The 21,785-nt window shown below is 43.5% G+C and overlaps 1 protein-coding gene across 2 annotated transcripts in view; it reads left to right on the plus strand.

Annotated features, from left to right (window-relative positions):
- The window catches only part of MORC3 (MORC family CW-type zinc finger 3), a 327,051-nt gene that overhangs the window by 257,488 nt on the left and 47,778 nt on the right, over positions 1-21,785 (plus strand). For both annotated transcript variants that reach the window (XM_069202531.1, XM_069202532.1), the window contains exon 14: positions 13,064-13,284. In XM_069202531.1, coding sequence (XP_069058632.1) covers positions 13,064-13,284 — 221 coding nt within the window. The remainder of the gene's footprint in view (positions 1-13,063; positions 13,285-21,785) is intronic.

Genomic DNA, 21,785 nt, shown 5'->3' on the forward strand with positions numbered 1-21,785 from the left:
AAACAAACAGCAGATCTGGCATCCAAATCCCAACATATTCAATCTAGCGATTTGGCTCCTGAGGTCATAGAATTTGGGTATCTACAACTACCAACTGAATGTATGGAAGTAATTAAACAAGCAAGAAAACCCACTACCAGGCAGTGCTATGCCAACAAATGGAAAAGATTTGTGCATTACTGTCAATCTAAACAAATTACCCCTCTTTCAGCATCAATACAAGACACTGTATGTTATTTGCTTCATTTGCAAAAAGAAAACTTAGCTTTTTCATCCATAAAAATACATCTCACTGCAATTTCCGCATACTCGCAAAATATACAGCGCAGCTTTTTATTTAGAGTTCCTGTTATCAAAGTCTTCATGGAAGGGTTAAAACGCATCATCCCACCTAGAACGCCTCCAGTGCCTTCGTGGAATCTAAACATAGTGCTCACACGACTTATGGGCCCACCATTTGAACCTATGCACTCATGTCAGATTCAATACCTAACATGGAAAGTTGCCTTCCTAGTCGCAATTACTTCATTACGAAGAGTTAGTGAAATTCAAGCTTTCACAATTCAAGAACCGTTCACACAAGTACACAAACATAAAGTCGTACTACAAACTAACCCTAAATTTCTTCCAAAAGTTGTATCACCTTTTCATATTAATCAAACAGTGGAACTACCAGTCTTCTTTCCACAGCCAGATTCTGTGGCAAAAAGAGCCCTGCATACATTAGATATTAAAAGAGCCCAAATGAATTACATAGATAGAACTAAATCATTTATAAAGACTAAACAGTTAATTTGTGGCTTTCCAAAAACCACATACTAGTAACCCCATTTCAAAACAAGGTTTAGCAAGGTGGATAGTAAAATGCATCCAAACATGTTACCTTAAAGCTAAAAGGCAACTCTTAGTTGCACCTAAAGCACATTCCACAAGGAAAAAAGGAGCTACATTGGCTTTCTTAGGAAATATACCAATGGCTGAAATTTGTATAGGAGCACTTGGTCAACACCACATACATTTACCAAACATTACTGTGTAGATGTGTTAGCAACGCAGCAAGCCACAGTAGGACAAGCTGCACTAAGAACATTATTTCAGACAACTTCAACTCCTACATGCTAACCCCCGCTTTTATGGGAGGAAAAACTGCTTTGTAGTCTACGAATAGCATGTGTATCTACAGCTACACATGCCATCGAACGGAAAATGTCACTTACCCAGTGTACATCTGTTTGGGGCATGTTCCGCTGCAGATTCACATGCACCCTCCCACCTCCCCGGAAGCCTGTAGCCGTTTAAGTTCAACATTTACTTCTACATATGTATGTGTGTGTGTATATATATATGTGTGTGTGTGTATGTGTATATATATATATATATATATATATATATATATATATATATATATATATATATATATATATATATTCCATTTGCATGGACATCTTTTTTCTTTATACTCTATCACTCCTACCTTACCCTCTGCGGGAAAACAATCTAAGATGGAGTCGATGCCCATGCGTAATGGAGCCGAAGAGGAGGAGTCACTCGATCCCGTGACTCGAAAACACTTCTTCGAAGAAAAACAACTTGTAACACTCCGAACTCAACACTAGATGGCAGACGGTATGCATAGCATGTGAATCTGCAGCGGAACATGCCACGAACAGCTGTACACCGGGTAAGTGAAATTTTCCATATATATATATATATATATGTGTGTTTGTGTTCAATGGCGTGTAGCTGCAGATACACATGCTATGCATAGCTCTTCCGACATCTAGTGTTGGGCTCGGAGTGTTACAAGTTATTTTTCTTCAAAGAAGTATTTTCGGAGTCACAGGATCGAGTGACTCCTCCTCTCGGCTACAGTGTGCATGGGCATCGACTCCATTGTTAGATTGCTTTTTTTTCCGCGGTTGGGTTCGGACGGGTTTGCTCTCTCTCTCTGAGATTTTGATTCGGAAAACTTCAGAAAATCTATTTATTCATCGGTATTGTTTCCCATCTAGCATCGAACCGGTAGCACCGTAGAAACCTTCATCTCACCCTTCGTGGCGCATGCGCGCCCAACTCGGGCCTGTTCGGGCCTACTGTGTGGAAAGCCTGATGGATCGGACTCCATTCCGATTCTGCCCTCGGTGACACACGAAGTACCCCTACACAGACAAACACCTGGTTTGTAATTTGAGCCTTTCTCCAGACCATCGGGAGGAAGATTGCAAGGCCTGTCGATCATTTCGATCAAAGAAGACCCTGAGAGATCGCAGAGTCCGAAGACTCGAAATGGTGTTGAAAAGCAGCGAACATCTCGACGTCATGGAGGAAGAGCAGGCGCAGAGAGCAGTCTCCATCCGAGACACAGACTCCGAACAGGAATCGGAAAATGACAGATTCATCACAGCTGGCCAGCATGTGCCCCTAAACCCCTGCAGAAAAATAATTTGAAGGCCTTGGGTACACCACTGCCGGAAGGCCATGGTTCGGCTTAGAAAAAAACTGTTGGCGACCGACCTTCGGGGTCGGTGCCGAAAAAGGCCACTCCTCCGTCCACCTCGGAGTTGAGTAAATCGATTAAAACCTCCACTTCAGATTCCGGTAAAAGACCCCATACATCAGAGTCAAAAATTCGGTAATCAGTTTCGGAGCCGAGACATACTACTTTTTCTGGACCGAAAAAGATACACACCTCGGAGCCGAAAAAATCCTCATATACAGAAGAACAGGGACTTTTGAAAAAATTTAAGCAAATCTCAAAGCCCATCATGGAATCTCATAAGACTTCTGAAGAAGAAACTGATAATAAACCAATACTAGAGGTTATGGATGAGAGACAATCGAGAATCCATATACATAAGGATACAGGACGAATCATCACTGCACCATCTTTAAAAACCAAAAGAAAGCTGGCTTTCCAAGAGGACTTAGACTCTGTTCAACCACCAGCAAATGTGCAGAAACAAAAGGAGAAGCCAGCACCTCTCCATACTTCTCTTCCTCACTCTCCACAACTTTCTTTCTTACCTCATAATAGTCCACCGCCATTGCCTTCTCCAACACATTCATTATACTCACGTGGAGATACGGTAGACCCATGGGATCTCTATGACCCTGATCCGATACCGGACAATGATCCAGACCTTTACCCATCTAAACCGTCTCCTCCAGAAGACACCACTGCCTGCACCCAAGTAATATCTAAGGCAGCAGCATATCATAGAGTGGTTATGCATTCTGAACCCCTGGAAGAAGACTTTTTGTTTAACACACTGTCTTCTATTCATTCCAGATAAGTGTCTCCCAATGTTACCGGGAATAGTTAAACATTAAGACCAAATTTTTAATGAGCCTGTCAAAGCTAGGATCATCACCACTAGAATTGCTAAAAAGTATAAGCCTGCTCCTACTGACCCAGACTGTATCACTCATCGGGTCCCTCCAGACTCAGTAGTCGTCAGTGCGGCAAGGAAAAGGGCAAACAGACGCATCTCCTCCTGATAAGGAAAGTAGAAAATTTGATGCAGCTGCGAAGAGAGTTGCCACACAAGCAGCAAACCAATGGAGAATTGCCAATTCTCAGGCACTTCTCGCCAGGTATGACAGGGCCCACTGGGACAAAATGCAAGGTCTTATACAGCATCTCCCAAAGGAGCATCAAAAAAGAGCACACAGGTGGTGGAAGAGGGACAAGCTATCAGCAATAACCAAATAAGATCTGCCCTTGATGCTGCTGATACAGCTGCAAGGAGTGTCAATACAGCTATCACAATTAGAAGACATGTATGGCTACGCTCCTTTGGTTTTAAACCAGAAATTCAACAGGCAATACTTTTCACAAGAAACATCGATTTGGTCCAGAAGTAGACACTACTATTGGAAAACTGAGGAAGGACTCCGATACTGCGAAAGTAATGGGGGCTTTATACACCACACCATATAGAGGCTCCTTTCGCAGACCACAGTTTAGAGGAGGGTTTAAACCATAATCCTCTGAGGCTTCCACCTCCCAAACAAAACAGGGACAACAAACCCAATACTAGAGAGGGGGGTTTAGAGGGTCCTATAGAGGACAATATTTCAGGAGCAGAGGTAAATTTCAAACCTCAAAGCAAACCACAACATAATCTAAACAGTGACTTTCTTCCCACCCTTCCACACCACACTTCTCCTGTGGGGGGGAAGACTACAGCAATTCCACTCTCATTGGCAAAATATCACCACAGACAATTGGGTATTATCAATTATCCTAGAATTAATCTCCGCCCCCCACCCCCAAACATTCCACCAAATACCATAGGTTGTCCCTAGAACAAACTGTTCTGTTGCAACAAGAGGTACAATGTCTACTGTAAAACAAGCAATAGAAAATTTCCACATTCTCAACAGGGGACAGGAGTATACTCACTAAACTTCCTCTTTCCCCAAAAAGACTGCACTCTCAGGCCCCTCAATCTATATATCCTGTCAGGACATTTTCACATGATAACTCTACAAGATGTTATTCCACTACTACAAAAACAAGATTACATGACTGCTTTAGACCTCAAAGGTACGTATTTCCACATACCCACCCATCCAGCTCACAGAAAATACCTCAGGTTTCTCATAGCAGTAAAACATTACCAGTTCAAGGTGTTGCCATTCGTCATAACAACAGCTCCAAGAGGGTTCACAAAATGTCTAGCTGTAGTGGCAGCCTACTTAAGAAGAGAGCACATCCACATCTTTCCATATCTAGACGACTGGCTAATAAAATCGAGCTATTTTACACAATGCCAACAACACACTAGTTATGTGATAGAAACCTCGCGTACCCTAGCTTTCACTCTCAGTTATCAAAAATCACATCTTTAACCAGCACAGGTACAACCTTACCTAGGTGCTATCCTAAATACTTAAAAGACCCTAGCTTATCCAAATACACAAAGGATACAAGCTTTCCAAAATCTCATACCACACATACAGCAAAATCAACAATATACTGTAAGGTTCATCATAAGGATCCTAGGAATGATGGCATCTTGCATAGCCATAGTTCCACATGCAAGACTAAACATGAAGCCCTTACAACAGTGCCTCTCACAACGGTGGTCTCAGGCACACGTCAACTTCAGGATCTAGTGTTAATAAACCACCAAACACATATGTCCCTTCAGTAGTGGAATCGCAACAATCTAATCAAGGGGCGGTCATTCTAGGACCCTGTGCCTCAGACCGTAATCACAACAGACGCATCAATGATTGGTTGGGGAGCTCACCTCAACAATCAGACCATTCAAGAGCAATGCACAACAGAAACAGCTTCATATACACTACCTAGAGCTGTTAGCTGTATTTCTTGCGCTACGAACGTTTCAACCTCTTCTCAAACAGAAGACTGTTCTCATAAAAACAGACAACATGACAACCGTGTATTACCTCAACAAACAGGGCGGGACATACTCATCTCAGCTATCCCTCCTAGCCCAAACAATATAGAAATGGGCAATTCACAATCACATTCATCTATTAGCACAATACATTCCAAGGATAGACAATCAGCTGGCAGATCTAAGCAGAAATCACCAACAAACACACAAATAGGCAATTCACTCCCAAGTACTTCAAAAGTACTTTCAAAAGTTGGGAACACCAGAGATAGACCTATTCGCAGGAAGCGAAAACGCAAAATGCCTAAACTTCGCATCCAGTCACCCACATCCTCTATCCAAGGGCAATGCTCTGTGAATCAATTGGTCAGGGATATTTGCTTACGCTTTTCCCCCTCTCCCACTCCTTAGCTTTTTAGTCAGCAAACTGCGTCAAACATCACTTATAATGATTCTAATAGCACCAACATGGGTACGTCAGCATTGGTACACAACACTCCTAGATTTGTGTGTAGTACCCCATTCCAGACTCCCAAACAGACCAAATTTGTTAACCCAGAACCAAGGTCAAATCAGGCATCCAAATCCCAGTGCTCTCAATCTAGCGATTTAGCTCCTGAAGTCCATAGAACTTGGTTACCTAAAACTTCCACCAGAATGTATGGAAGTAATTAAACAAGCACATAAACCTACTACTAGACAATGCTACGTAAAAAAGTGAAAAAGATTTGTATACTACTGTCAATCTAAAAACACTGACCCACTTACAGCATCCATACAAGATATTGTATGTTATTTACTTCGTTTGCAAAGGTCAAATTTGGCTTTCTCGTCCATCAAAATACACCTCACTGCAATACCTGCATCCTTACAGAATCTTCAATATACTTCTCTGCTCAGAATTCCTGTTATTAAAGCCTTCATGGAAGGATTAAAACACATTATTCCACCTAGAACACCACCTGTTCCATCATGGAATTTAAATATCGTACTTACCAGACTCATGGGACCTCCTTTTGAACCCATGCACTCTTGTCAAATACAATACATGACATGGAAGGTCGCTTTCCTTGTAGCTATTACTTTTTTAAGAAGAATTAGTGAAATACAAGCCTTTGCTCTTAAGGAACCTTTTTTTCCAAGTGCACAAACATGAAGTTGTACTTAGAACAAATCCAAAATTTCTACCAAAGGTAGTATCTCCTTTTCACATCACCCAAACAGTGGAATTGCAGTCTTCTTTCCACAGCCAGACTCTGGTCTTCATACCCTAGATCTCAAAAGAGCTCTTATGTACTATATAGATAGAAACAAAGTTTTTAGGACAACAAAACAACTTTTCGTTGCTTTCCAACAACCACATAAAGGCAATCCTGTATCAAAACAAGGTTTAGCAAGATGGTTTGTTAAATGCATACAAACATGCTACATCAAAGCAAAAAGACAACTTTTGATCACTCCTAGAGCACTTTCTACAAGAAAGAAATGTGCGTCAATGGCATTCTTTGGGAACATACCAATGGTTGATATATGTAAAGCAGCCACATGGTCAACTCCTCATACATTTACAAAACACTACTGTGTTGATGTTTTTTCACAGCAACAAGCCACTGTAGGCCAAGCTGTCGTAAGAACACTATTTAAAAAAACTTCAACTCCTGCAGGCTAGCCACTGCTTTTTTGGGAGGACTAACTGCTTTGTTGTCTATGCATAGAATGTGTATCTGCAGCTACACATGCCATTGAACGGAAAACGTCACTTACCCAGTGTACATCTGTTCGTGGCATGTAGTGCTGCAGATTCACATGCAACCTCCCTCTTCCCCGGAGGCCTGTAGTTGTTCAAGTTTAACACTTGTACATATGTAGATACATTTGCATGGACATCTTATTGTATTCTTATACTCTATCACTCCTTGCTTCACCCTTTGCAGGAAAACAATCTAACAATGGAGTCGATGCCCATGCCGATAGGAGGAGTCACTCGATCCTGTGACTCCGAAATTTGATTTTTTAGAGAGAATAACCTGTTCACGTTCTTGGACAAGGGAGCCATAGACACCTTGTTCAAAGAGAATGCCAAAGATGATGCACCATTGTGAAGAAAATAAACCAGTGCACACTGCCCTTCATTGAAGGAAAGCGGTCTCCCTTGGCATTTAAGTAAGTTAGGAACATTGCGGCCCACGCTAACTACTGCCATATCATACACATGCTGGGTAGTTTCCTCCCCGCAAATGTAAGTGGTTTATTTTCTTCACAAGAGTGGGTTATCCTTGGCATTCTCTTTCTCCATTGTTTGAATGGAAGATGTTCCCCATATCACATTAGGTGATACTATGCACCTTATGTATTAGTTTTGTATGGTCAACTTTTATGATTAGGTATAGCTTTGGGTATCATAAATATGTTTTTTAGAGTGTTTTGATGGTCGTGTGCTTGAATTTATCATCCAGCATTAGGTGTGTGAGTCTATTTAGCCTACTGAAATCATATTGATTTTGTTGAATAACACCTATGAATGCTATCGCTTTTCTTTCATAGTTATACCCTGGGTTGCTCTTGTTGCTTTGTAAAGCTGTAGCTGACTCTGGGATCATTTTCTAAAATTGTTCTCACAATTGAAATGATTTGGCAGATAGATGCAATGCATGATATTGGTGAATGTGTGAATGTCCTGAGCTTGCAGGACAAGTAAAGCAATATATGTACCATGTGCTGAAACGTTGGATGGTCCACAGGTCAGTATTGAGGTATATTAGAAAAGCAGTGTACCATCTTGTTTTTTGTTTTTTTGGGGGGGGATCTTTTTATTGTGACTAATGCAACCCAAACCAATAAACATAAAATCAGAAAGCATCATGACACATTCAGAAAATAGTGATATCCCTTCATTCCGTAGCACCTTCCTCTATCTCCACCCACCTCAATACCCTTTAAAGTGTTTCAATAGACCTCGAAAGTCCCCAGTGTCGAGCATCCCTTCCAGTGTTCTCCAAAGGGGCACAGAGCCCTCCTCAATAGTCATTCCACCCACCCCATATTTTGCCCCAGTTTTTCAGACCGCCTCTGCCCTTCCTGCCACCATGCACCAATCCATGTCTTGCTTCTAGTCACACATCTGTGTTGCCAGTTCAGCCCTCCAGTAACATGCAATGCTGCATTTGGCCACTATCCAACCCAGTGTCATCCAGATTTGGACCATTTGGGTAGGGTCTTTGTCATCCCAGATTGTCAGGAGGCACCACTTAGCTGAGGCCTCCAAGCTGCCCTCACTTACTGTATTAGGGTAAGTTATAGCCAACTCTCAATATTGCTGAATGTTTGGACAGCTTCAAAGCATGTGGAAAAATGTTCCCACTTGACCACAGTTCCTATGACACATTGCAGTTGGTGTCTTTCTCATCTTTTCCAAAGTAGTACAGGCATAGTAGCATTTATGCAGGACTTTTAGTTGTATCAGTCAAAATTTACATCGTATGGCCACTTCTCGAGGGGATGCCAGGGCCGACAGCCACTCCTCATACTCCAGGTCACCAAGATCGTGTTCCCATTGAAATCACAGTACGGCTAATGTGTCAGTTATTTTGTAGTTTACAATAGGTAAGGGAGATTGCTTTTCTTGACATTGGTTCGTCCAACAGTCTATCCTTCAGCGGGGAAGCCTCAGGGTGGTCCTTCCCCTTCTGTATAGTCTTCTGCAATATGTGGCGTATTTGCAAATATCAATATGTCTCAGTGGAATCCAAGTAATACTCTTTGTAGCTCTGTGAATGGAATCACTTCACCCCCCTTCCATAGGTCTCCTTCTCTGAAAATGCATATAAGATCCCAATTATCAAAACCCTCCTGATTACCCAGACTACCCAAGCATGCCAAGACCCACAGGGGATTGCTTGTGTAATTTTAGCCCTCCAGCCCGAGGCGTTCAATGCTGTGTTGCTAATACACAGTCCAAGGCACTTGTGTCAAATAAATATGACCATTGTCCTTATCTTTGTGTTCAGTAAATCCACTTGTTTTTATTGGATGTGTTCTTCAATTCCAACCTGTCCAGCCAACACGTGTTTCTTCATGCAATCAATACTCGCTTTGACTTCATCAAGGCTGAGAATCAACATAATTCAGTACAATTACGACACCAGCCGTAACTGTTAGTATAAAATATCACCCATATCCAATCAGAAAAGAAAGAAAAAGACCAAAGTCACATGTTGATAATTAGACATTAAAAAGATCGTTACCGACTACATATCTAAATTTCAAAACGAGAGGTGCAAGTGAAACTAAAATAGACAAGCTTGAAATGGTGGGTGGTGTGCAGTAGATCATTGCTATAGTGCCACCGTAGGAAAAAACATTAGTGCTAATTAGCCAAAAAATATATTCCAAAACATGCTGCTGCATCCACACAGGTGAGGTGCATAGTCCCATCACCTGATGTGCATAAGTAAACTTGTACTCCACCAAGTTATTATTGGCTATGCCCACTAGGCTATTAATTGCCTTATTAAAAAGTTTTAAGGATCATTATTGCCATAATTTTTACAACGTATACATAGTCATCCTGCAAAGCCGGAAGTAAAAGAAACCAAACCATTATCGAAACAACCGCGTATCACAAGAATGTAATAAAACAAAAGCCACCTGTTTCTCCCTTACCGATAATAGGTTGTGTCCTTATGCATAGTTACTCCAAGCGCTCCTCAAATAAGTCTCATTATTTCATCTTGTACCGTGTTCTATCAAAAAATAAACAACCAAGCTAAACTTTTGTGACATCTCTAGTATGTTACAAAAAAAAGGACGAGTGTGATCAATGTTTGCTGAATACATATCCTTTTGACACATATAATATATACATGAATGTAGCGAAGGTTCGTAATCCACTTAAGAAAAATGTCCCTTGGGAACAAGTCCCAACTTACATTCGGATACCTCCAATTCACATTTAAATTCAGTCAGAAAATATTAGCCCAGGAAAAATACTCCCTCTCAATAGGCTATAAATATGATTATGGGGAACAAGTATCGCACATAAAGTGCTTACCTGTATCTCACTAAATTATCAAATCGGTCAGAGTTCCTTTGAAGACTTCTGCCTTGGAATGCAGATTTGCATGTCATCATGTTGGGAGGAATGTATTAAAACCCCTGTTAGAGCAGGCTTTGTTTCTGTCCTCCAGAGACCAAAGGCTCTCGTCCATGAGGATCAGAATCTCATCTGTTGGTAGCAGGATGGCTAGAACTAGTCAGTGATCCCACCAGCAGTTGGTAGGTTTTCAGGGAGCACCTCTAAGCTACCCTTTGGGTGCATGTGTTAATAAATCCACCACTGGAATCAGTGAGGGTTTATTAATACGAGATGTTTGATACCAAACATCCCTAGTTTCAGTGAAGCCATCATGTACCTGGGGAACTCTTATTGACCAGTGTCCAGTACATGCATTTAAATTGGCTTCCCTGTACACTTACTATGTCTAGGAATTGACAGACATAGCAGGGACATATCTACTCTTGGAGATATGTCCACACATGTAATATAATGTACCCTGCCTTAGGGCTGTAAGGCCTGCTGTAGGGGTGGCTGATAAAGGGAACAGTGTGGGAGGTCATGTTTTCACTTTTGGGAGCACCTTGTTATGCTGCCTGCAATGGCAGTCTGCATGAGGTTGATGCTGGATCCCTTAGAGTGCCACAAACTGTGCTACAGCTCTTAGGGGACCCTCTTTAGTACCTATGCCCTAGGTTTCAGAGATACCATTTACTAGGCACTTACAGAGGTGCTAAAGGGCCTGGCCACTTGGGGATCAAGTAACCAAGTGTCTTGTTTTGGGGGAGAAAAACTGGGACTGGGGACCTAGTTGGCAGGAACCCAGTGTACTTCAGTCAGTCATATCAATATCCAGGAAAAAAGTGGTGGGGGGAGGGGCTGCAACCAGAATCCAGCTTCCTACACATACTTCCTATTCCCATGACTATGCTACAGGTTTCAGAAATTAGGGCAGACACAGTTCTGCAGACCATGCCCTGATGTGGATTGCCTCTAAACATCAAGTAAATGTCACGAGAACCATTGTACACTTAAGTGTGCTGTCACTTAAAGCCTGGAATGAAAAACTCCTGGCAAAATTATTAGTTATCCCCCTTCTCACTTCACCTCCTCTCCACCCAGCTTCCCCTCACCGCCTCTCCACGCACCATTACCTTGTCAGACTAAGTTAGTTCGGCAAGGTTATAGTATAATGCAGTGTTTCCCAAACTTTTGTCTCCTGAGGACACCCACTGAATCATTACTAGAAGCCAGGCCCCCCCAGGCAATTTGTACGATTTAGATTTCAAACATTAAAACAGTCATTCGCAAAAAATACACAAACAAGTACACACCAAACAAATACTCAAATTACTAAAGATTGTATTATTTTATATGGACAACACATGCACTTTACATCACACACAGTCAATGAATCATACATGTGTAAATCAGTGAATAGAAAATGTTCCATAAGGCAAAGGGGACTGCAGGGTGTAGGAGGATTGCATGTCATCAATATCAGTAAGCGTTTGCTAAGAGCACTTGGTCTGGAGAAGCACATACACAGGATTCAGAAGATAACAGTGGTTAGTGTTGACTTCAATAATAAGAATTTATTTGTACGCAAACAAACCTTTTTAGCAGCATCAGGATAATGAAAGACTGGGGGAGGGGGGCATAACTTTCTAACTTGTACCATGCAGCTCTAAGATGGCAGTTCATAGCTCACTGTGTTAGATTACGATTGGAACTTAGGAACTGCACAGTAACAAAAGAATCTCTGTGACAAAAGAAGTAATCCACTGTGCTATGCACATAAAATACTTTTCTGTGATATGCATGATACACGTTTTTTGCAGCAGTCATATTAATCAACTGCGCAACCTTGGATGAGTCAAAACTGCCACTAGACAAAGCTCCCATCTCTCTCCAGCAGGTACATTAATCACCTAACTTGAGTTAACTTGACACTTTTATTTTTACCTGAAAACTGCTGGATATACAAGAAACATTGCAGTGCTTTTAAAACTGCTGCACAAATGAAGTAACAAATATAAAAACACTTGTGTTTGTCAAGAGTTCCCGGCTGGAGAAGTTTCTTTCTGACGGCCCAGGTTTTGAGATGCCTGCAGACCCCCTTGGAATGTGTTAAACACCCCTAGTGTTCTGCGGACCACAGATTGGGAACCACTGCTATAATGTATAAATCCCCCCATATACATTGTCAAATAGAACTTTAGTTATATGGCTTAAAGGTGTCACTGAGTATTGAAACTTAATTTATGTTGAGATTTACTCCTTTCTTGAATTATTTAATCAAGAATAGACAAGTCTATAAAATGTTTGCAAACGCTCATCACTTTTTAAAAAACAAATACAAAAATATTAGCTTCCATTACACTTATGGTATTTGTAATCTGGTGTAAGATAGTTTGCTGTATTGTATCTTACAACAAAGCAGGACTGGTCAGCATACTTGTGTATAAGTACACCTAAAAAGATCCATAGTTTATAGATGGAGGAGGTCTACCAGCACTTTAGTTTAAGAGCTCTTTCAGATATTTTCAGTTGCTCACCACCATTGAAAATGACTGTATGTTACTAGCCATCAAAATTGGCTTTTGTTTAAATATGTTTTTGTCAACTTCTTTTTGGACAGGATCCTCTTGAAAACTTCTCGTTAGACTGGCTTAATCCCACGCCAAATATTGATCTACCGGCATGCCCATCACCAACTGGAAGAGATGGCATTTCAGTTCCCCTTCAAACTGGAATCTCTCCTGCTCTAACCTTTTTCATTTCAAGATGTGGAGAAACCTCAAATCAGCATGCTGGTCCTGAGTTAATAGCATTAAGTAATCCTACACCAGACACTTTCAGGTTTGTACATACAGATGTTTATTTTAATCCCTAGTCAGAGGAGAGATTTTCAGTCCTATTACAAATAAAATACAAAAATCAGCACTCAATACAGAATAGCATAGAATTGTTTGTGACCACACATTATTCTGCAGAATCGCTACTTTTAGAATATCTAGAGGACCCAGACTGGATTTGGAGAATTATTCAAGCTCCCCCTCACTGGTAGTTGGTGTCATATGTCTGCAGCGAGTTTATGCGATCCCAGAAGTGACAGCGGAGCCACATAAAAGCACCGCTCGTGAGCGTGATGTCAGTTTGTGAATTTCTCCTTCCATGGCCTCAGATGCAGACAGTTTGTTGTGTGATATCCTAAAATAATTAAAGAATTCCCATACTTTAAAGAGCAATAAATTACACTTTATCACAATAAAGTATAATTTAATAGATTCAGTACAGTCCCACTTTAAAGTATCTTTCATTGTATAGCTGGCAGTCTAGAATTATTTCCTGTCACAAATAGAGGGTTAACTTCAAACTAGTCCTAGCTCGTTATTTAATTCAGTTCCTTAATTGCTGCTTCCATATATTTTAAAAACTATGCTTATACTTGGCTGGACTCTCCCTTCAGGGAGGACTGTACAGCTTCCTTGTAAGATCAAATGTTAAGCTGTCCAAAATTTCCTCAAATCTTGAAGCTTCTTGCAAGTACATAGAATATGAATCAATATGTTTAATGGCATGTGTGGCTGTAGATACACATGGTCTGCATGCTCCTGCCATCTAGTGTTGGGTTCGGAGTGTTGTAAGTTGCTTTTCTTCGAAGAACCATTTTCGAGTCATGAGATGGAGTGATTCTTCCTTCTTGGTGATACTGCACATGGGCATCGATTCCTTTGTTAGATTGTTTGTTCTCTGTTGTCTGATTCGGGCATGTCTCTTTGCTCCGTTCTCCCTTCGCTCTGGTTTCAAATTCTTTCTTCAGTCTTTCCTTACATCAATACTATTGTTTTCAATCATGCTTCTCTGTTATCGCGCTCATCTCACTTTGGTTCGGGAACTAACCGAGCACCCGTTGGGGCGTCTTCGCAGGTTCCCGCACACTGACCAACATCTGGTGTGTAAATTGTGCCTCTCCACTGACCATCAAGAAGCCACCTGCGATGCCTACAGATCCTTCAGGACCGGAGGGCTCAACAACTAGAAATGGCGCACAAGACTCCAGAAGACACTCTGGACATCTTCAAGGAGGAGCATGCCCAGAAGTAGCCAGAAGCGAAGGAGGCCTTTTCCAACCAGGACTCTGACTCTGATGTCCAGTCGGACATCGAAGGCCAAGACGTCATGCCGGCACATCCTGTGAATACTGTTGCCCCTCCTGGCTCTCAAGACCCTTTACCAAGGTCACTGGACCGCCACTGTCTTTGGGCCATGGCCAGCTCCGAAAAACTGGCTTGGATGCCCCGCCTTCTGGCCCCACCTGTGCACCGAAAATCGCCAAGCCCAAGTCAATTCCTTCAGCGTCAACCTTGACATCTTCAGTCCGAGACAGCAGTTCCATTCCATCTCGAACCTCAGCACCAACTACTTCGGCACCGAGCCGAAAAAGCACCACCTTAACTTCGGTACTAATGAAAGGGCACTGATTTAAAACTTTGGTGCCAAAAACAAGTTATTCAACTTCTTCAGAACTGAAAGACTCTACTCAACCTTTGGCCACTCCATCTCCAGTTGAACCCATTTTGGAGACTATTGACACTCGTCAGTGCGGCCTCCACACCCAAGAAGGTACTGGGTGCATCTCTGCATTCCCTCTGTTACCTTCAAGAGAAAATTCTTTTCAGGAGGCTCTGGACACATCACCACCTCCAAAGATGAAGGAAACGGCTATCACTATCCACTACCCTTTTCCTCTTCCTCCTCCTCCTCCACCACTACCTTCTTCACCACCTACCTCTCCTCTACCTTTACCCCCTCCTCATTCACCCCCTTCTACTGAGGCAGACGTAACACCACAGGGTTCCCCGTTATTCACTGGGGGAGACTTAGGTGACACACACCTGGACCTAGATCCCTGGGATACATATGACCCTGATCCCATACTCTCTACGGATCTATACCCTGCACAACCTTCACCACCAGAGTATGCTACATCTTACCAACAGGTGATTGCTAGAGCAGCTGTGTTCCACAATGTTGACCTTCACAGGGACCCCATTGAACAACTGTTTCCTTTTGACACCCTAACATCAACAAATAGGGATATTCAGTTCCTTCCTGTGCTCCGTGGGATACTTCGTCATGCTGACCCTCAGATCCTTTATATATAAGATCACAAGTCCAGCTAGATTCTGTTGTGGCTACTATCACATGTAAACAGGCCAATATTCCGAGCCACCGGGGACTGTCCTCCTCTGGATCAGGAGAGTAAAACGTTTGATGCTGGTAAAAGAAAGGCTACACAAGCAGCTAATCACTGGCGTATCACCAACTCACAGGCTTTACCTGCAAGATATGATCGGGCTCACTGGGATAAAACGGAGGAGCTTCGCCAATATGTCCCAGACGAGCACTATAAAAGGGTACAACAGATTGTCCCTGAAGGGCAGACAATTATTAATAATGCTATCAGATGTGCCCTAGATGCCGCGGACACTGCTGTACGTAGTATCAACACTGCCGTTTTAGTTAGGAGACACGGCTGGCTTAGGTGCTCAGGTTTTAAACCTGAGGTACAACAAGCAGTATTAAATATGCCTTTCGATAAGGAGCATCTTTTCGGCCCCCTAGTAGACTCCACCCTTGAGAAGCTGAAGAAAGACACAGATACTGCTAAGGCCATGGGCCGTTTACAGTCTCCCTCACAAAGAGGTACTTTTCTTTGCCCCACATATTTATACGGGTTACAAACCAACAACCCCAGAGGCCTCCACATCTCAGGCCAGACAGCCTTACAGTTCCTACTCATAAGGATTATATAGAGGCATCTATAGAGGTAACAACACAAAGGGGTAGAGGTATGACCACCACAACCCGCTCCTCTACCTCAACAGCTAAACAGTGACTATCCACACCTGTCCACCCCCACTCCACGCCTGTTGGAGGAAGAGTTCATGATTTCTATACAGAATGGGTCAACATCACTTTGGACCAATGGGTCCTATCCATTATCCAACATGGTCACTGTCTGGAGCTCATTACTACTCCTCCAAACATTCCCCCTCGGTCTCACAAGCTCTCGCAGGAGCACCTTCTCCCCAAACAAGTGGTACAGTCCCTTCTTCTCAAAGGAGCCATCAAGACCGATCCAATACAATATCAAGGAACAGGAGTATACTATGTATACTTCCCTAATTCCCAAAAAAGACTGCGCTCTCTGGCGCATTCTGGACCTACGGCCCTTAAACCATTATATTCTATCAGAACACTTTCACATGGTCTCTCTTCAAGACGTTATCACACTTCTACAAAAGGGTGACTTTATGACCACCCTAGCTCTTGAGGACGCCTGCTTCCATATCCCCATTCACACTGCACACACCGTAAATACCTGAGATTCGTGAATGTAGACGGCTGGCTCATCAAATCCTGCACATTGTCACAATGCCACCACCACACTCAGATGACAGTTGACCTTCTGCACAACTTGAGTTTCACACTCAACTTCCCCAAATCAGACCTTCAGCCTCTCCAGAAACAACCATATTTAGGAGCTATACTCCATGCAGAATTAGGGATTGCATACCCCAATCCGGCTCGTGTTCACAACTTTGAGTCTTTCCTCCCCCAGTTTCGAGATAATTGTTCATACATGGCCAGGACCATAATGCAACTGTTAGGAATGATGGCCTGCTGCATTGCCATTGTTCCCCATGCCAGACTCCACATGCATTGTCTACAGCAATATCTGTATCTGCAGTGGGAAGATCGAGTGTTAGACCACCATGCTCTCTGCAATGGTGGAACACCACCAACCTCTTAAAAGGGCAGCCTTTTCTGGACCCTGTGCCTCAGATCACTCCCACAACAGGTTCCCTACACACAGGCTGGGGCGCTCACCTTCTGGACCTCTCAGTGTAGGGCTATTAGCATTCCCAACATCAGTTGTTACACATAAACTTCCTAGAGCTTCAGGCGGTATTTCTAACCGTGAAAGCATTTATTCTTCACCGTTTTCATAAATGTGTCCTAGTCTGCACAGACAATATGGCATCAATGTATCCCCTTCAGAAACTGGGACATGAGGTCACTCCAATTGTCACAACTCTCTCAGATAATATGGAAAGGGGCTCTCCCCATCACATTCTCATAGTGGCAGAGTATCTCCCAGGATCGGACAACGACTTTGCAGACCTGCTCAGCAGGATGCAGCACAAGTCCACGGATGGGAACTCCACCAACAAGTCCTTCAAACGTTACTTCCGAAAGTGGGGGACAACTCAATTAGATCTTTTCGCCACAGCAGAAAACACAAAATGCCTAAACTTCGCATCCATGTACTCATGCTCTCAATCCAAAGGCAATGTTCTATGGATGAACTGGTCAGGGATATCTGCCTACGCTTTTCCCTCCTGTCCCTCTCATTCCATTTCTAGTTGGCCGGATCAGGCAAACATCTCTCAAAATGATCCTTGTAGCTCCAACATGGGCACGCCAGCCATGGTTCACCACACTACTGGATCTCTCAGTAGTCCCCCACAAGAAGCTTCCCAACAGGCCAGACCTTCTCACTCAAAACCAAGGTCCGGTCAGACACTCAGATCCCAAATCTCTCAACCTTGTGATATGCCCCCTGAGGTCATAGTCAGAAGTACTGATCTAAGATCCACTGGAGCGAAAAGAAACACGTCCGAACCAGACGGCGGAAAGAAAGCAATCTAATAAAGGACTCGATGCACAGAATCACCGAGAGGAGTCGCTGCTCAATCTCGTGACTCGAAAACCTTCTTCGAAGAAAAACAACTTGTAACACTCCGAGCCCAACACTAGATTGTGGACTTGTGCAAAGCATGTGAATCTCCAGCACTGCATGCCATGAACAGATGACTACTTGGGTAAGTAACATTTTCCATCCAGAGCATGTTATGCTACAAAGTGGAAACCCTTTGTTTGCTACTGCGGGAAAGTGCCTTTTGTGACATGGTACCCAACCCCCTCTTTTTTCCCAATTGGCAAGCCTTTACCTACCACTGTAAGTCCCTAGTAAATGGTAACTCTGGTACCTAGGGCATGGGGTACTAAAGGAAGGCCCCTGAGGGCTGCAGCACAAAGTGTCCCATCCTCGGGGACCCCCTCACTAAGTGCACACAGTGCTGCTTTTACAGGCTGCGTGTCTAACTAAAATGAAAACACAAAATGGCACAGAAAATATGTGTCCCCTTTACACTACAAGCAATATATGTAAGTCACCACTCTAGCAGGCCATCCAGCTCTAAAGGCAGGGTGCATTATATTACATGTGAGGGCATACCTGCATGAGCAGATATGCTCCTGCTATGCCTTTGGCGATTCTCAGACATAGTAAGTGAACAGGGAAGCTATTTTAAGTACATGTGCTGGACTACCCTCAGATAGGTCTAACTGCTCGCCCACACTGGTCATTACAAATTCCCCAGCTACCCTCGGATAAGCATAACTTCTCGCCCACACTAGTCATTACGAGTTCCCCAGCTACATGATGGCTTCACTGAAGATAGAGATGTTTGGTATCAAACATCTTGTAATAATAAACCCTCAATGAATCAAGTGATTGATTTATTAATACACACGCTAAGAGGGCAACTTACAGGTGCCCCCTGAAAACCTACCAACTCCTAGCATGGACACTAACTGGTCAAAAATAGTGCAGCTACCTTAGGCAGAGTTCTGCACCCCTGAGGTAAAAGCAAAGGCTCTTGAGGGCTCAGAACAAAGGCCTGCTCTGGGCAGAGGTGCTAACACCTCGGCTAGGCAAGATGGACATTCCAGGGCAGGGAGCTTCAAAGGCGTTGTCACCTTTGTAATGCAACCAGGCCTCTCCAAATGGTCAAGAATGCCGACCCCGCAGTTTCAACTTCACTTTTGGCAGCAGGACTGGCAGGAAAATTAGTTAAATTAGGAGGAGTGCCCACTTCATGCCAGTCCTACCCCTAAGGTGGAGGAGCTGAAGTTGGCACCACTTGTTAAATTCCTCCATCTTGTTTGGAAGGATTTAAGCCAATAGGTTTAGGCTCACTTCCCAACCGAAGTGGTCATAAAAAGGATGTAGTCACCCTAAAGGTGAGTAGCCCATTGGTTACCACCTGGCACTCCCAGTAAATCCCCTAAAATCAGTATTTAGGTAACACCCGTGAACCCAAGAACTCCGATTCCTGATAGCCTAAGAAGAACTGGACACTACAGAGTCGCACCAGTAGAGAAGACTGCAGACACCAACTGACTTGGACCCAGCCCTACCGTCCTGTTTGCAACCCATAATGATCCTGCACCAAAGGACGACCTGTCCAGCAGCTCAGCGACCTCCAAAACTTTGGGAGGACTACCTGCCTTTGACAAAGAGCAAGATCTCCTGAGAACAGTGGACCTGTTCAAGAAGAAACCAACTTTAAAAGAAAAAGAACTATTCCCTGCAAAACTGCCTTTGTTTACGCACCCTGTTAGGGGACCACTTTGCCTTGTAAAGGAGTGATGGGAGATAACTCCCAGGGAGCCTTAGCAGGACATAGTGGATTATGTGCTTGGCCTTCGTTCAAGGATGGCTGAGTACATGAAAAAAGAAAACAAAAACCTTGAGGTCAGCCAAGAGCTCCATAAGCTCTGGTTTGACCAAAAAGCTGGATTGGTCGTATACCAACCTGGGCAGCAGGTATGCGTTTTGGTGCCGGTGGCCCCTTGGGCCCTCCAAAACAAGTAGTGGACCCTACCCCAGAAGAAAGGGGCAATCATGTATCTGTTGGACTTTGGCAGTTGCAGGAATCCCAAGAGGATAATCCAAGTAAACCGCCTGAAACCCTACCATGACCAAGCTGAAATGAAACTCTACCATGACCAAGCTGAAATGACAATGCTCATTGTCACAGATGAGGGACAGGAAACTGAGTGAGCCTCTCCAGCAATCCCAAGGATGGCTCAATGGAGGGAGTAGTCTTTTTAGACTCCCTCTCTGACCAACAGCAGATTGACTACCAGCAAGTATTGTACCAGTTTGCAGAACTCTTCTCCTTGACCCCTGGAAAAACTACCTGGTGTACCCATGATGTGTACACTGGAGACAGTTTACCTCTCAAACAAAATCTACAGACAATCTGACCATGTCAAGGAGAGTATCAAAGCTGAGGTCAGCAAGTTGCTGGAATTGGGAGTCATTGAGCACTCAGAGAACCCCTGTGCCAGCCCAGTTGGCTAGTCCCCAAACCTCATTCCCAGGGTGGAAATAAAGAGCTGAAATTTTGTGTGGACTATAGGGGTGTTAATGCAGTGACCAAGACAAATTTCCACCCAGTTCCAAGAGCAAATGAACTCATTGACAGATTGGGAGCAGACAATTATCTGAGTACTTTTGATCTTGTATCAGGGAACTGGCAGCAAGGCTTCCTCCAGGAGCAAAAGAGAGGTCTGCATTCTCCACTCCTGTTGGGCATATCAGTTCACTCTTATGCCCTTTGGTCTGAAGAATATCCTTGCCACCTTCCAGAGGTTGATGAATAAAGTTCTTGCTGGGTTAGAAGACTTCAGTGCAGCATATCTAGATGATATTGCTGTCTTTAGCTCTACCTGGCAGGATCACGTGATCCACCCGAGAAAGGTCCCTGAGGCTCCGAAACGTGCAGGCCTCACTATCAAGGCAAGCAAGTGCCAGATAGGGCAGGGTCAGGTTGTATACTTGGGACACCTGGAAGGTGGGGGGCAAGTTCAACCACTCCAACCCAAGATCTACACAGTTCTGGACTGGGACGTTCCAACAACCCAGACCCAAGTCTGGGCATTCTCTAGCTTCACTGAGTATTACAGATTTGAGAAGGGCTATGGCACAGTTGTGGCACCCCTCAAAGAAACCACATCAAAAAAGATGCCCAAAAAGATAACCTGGACAGTGAGCTGTCAAAAGGCCCCCGACACCCTAAAGGAACCACTGTGCTCAGCACCTGTTACAAAAGCTCCAGATTACTCTAAACAGTTAATTGTGCATACAGATGCCTTTGAACATGGGATAAGGGGCAGTTCTGTCCCAAATCAGTGATGATGGCCATGACCAACCTGTTGCTTTTATAAGCCGGAGGTTAACTCCAGAGAGCAGCGTTGGAGTGGCACTGAGAGGGAAGCCTTTGCTGTGTTTTAGTCCCTGAAGAAGCTGATACCCATAGTTGTTTGGTTCTCACTTCCTAGATCAAACTGACCAAAGGCCTCTCAGATGTTCAGGTGGTCCATCTCCCTACAGGTAATGGACTTTACAGTGGAAAACACACCTGGGACTGACAATGCCCATGTAGATGGCCCTTCCAGGTCTTCCACTTAAAAGACAACTTCCCTGGTTAATTTTATCC

This window comes from Pleurodeles waltl, chromosome 8 (genome assembly GCF_031143425.1).
Source record: "Pleurodeles waltl isolate 20211129_DDA chromosome 8, aPleWal1.hap1.20221129, whole genome shotgun sequence".
Taxonomy (NCBI): Eukaryota; Metazoa; Chordata; class Amphibia; order Caudata; family Salamandridae; genus Pleurodeles; species Pleurodeles waltl.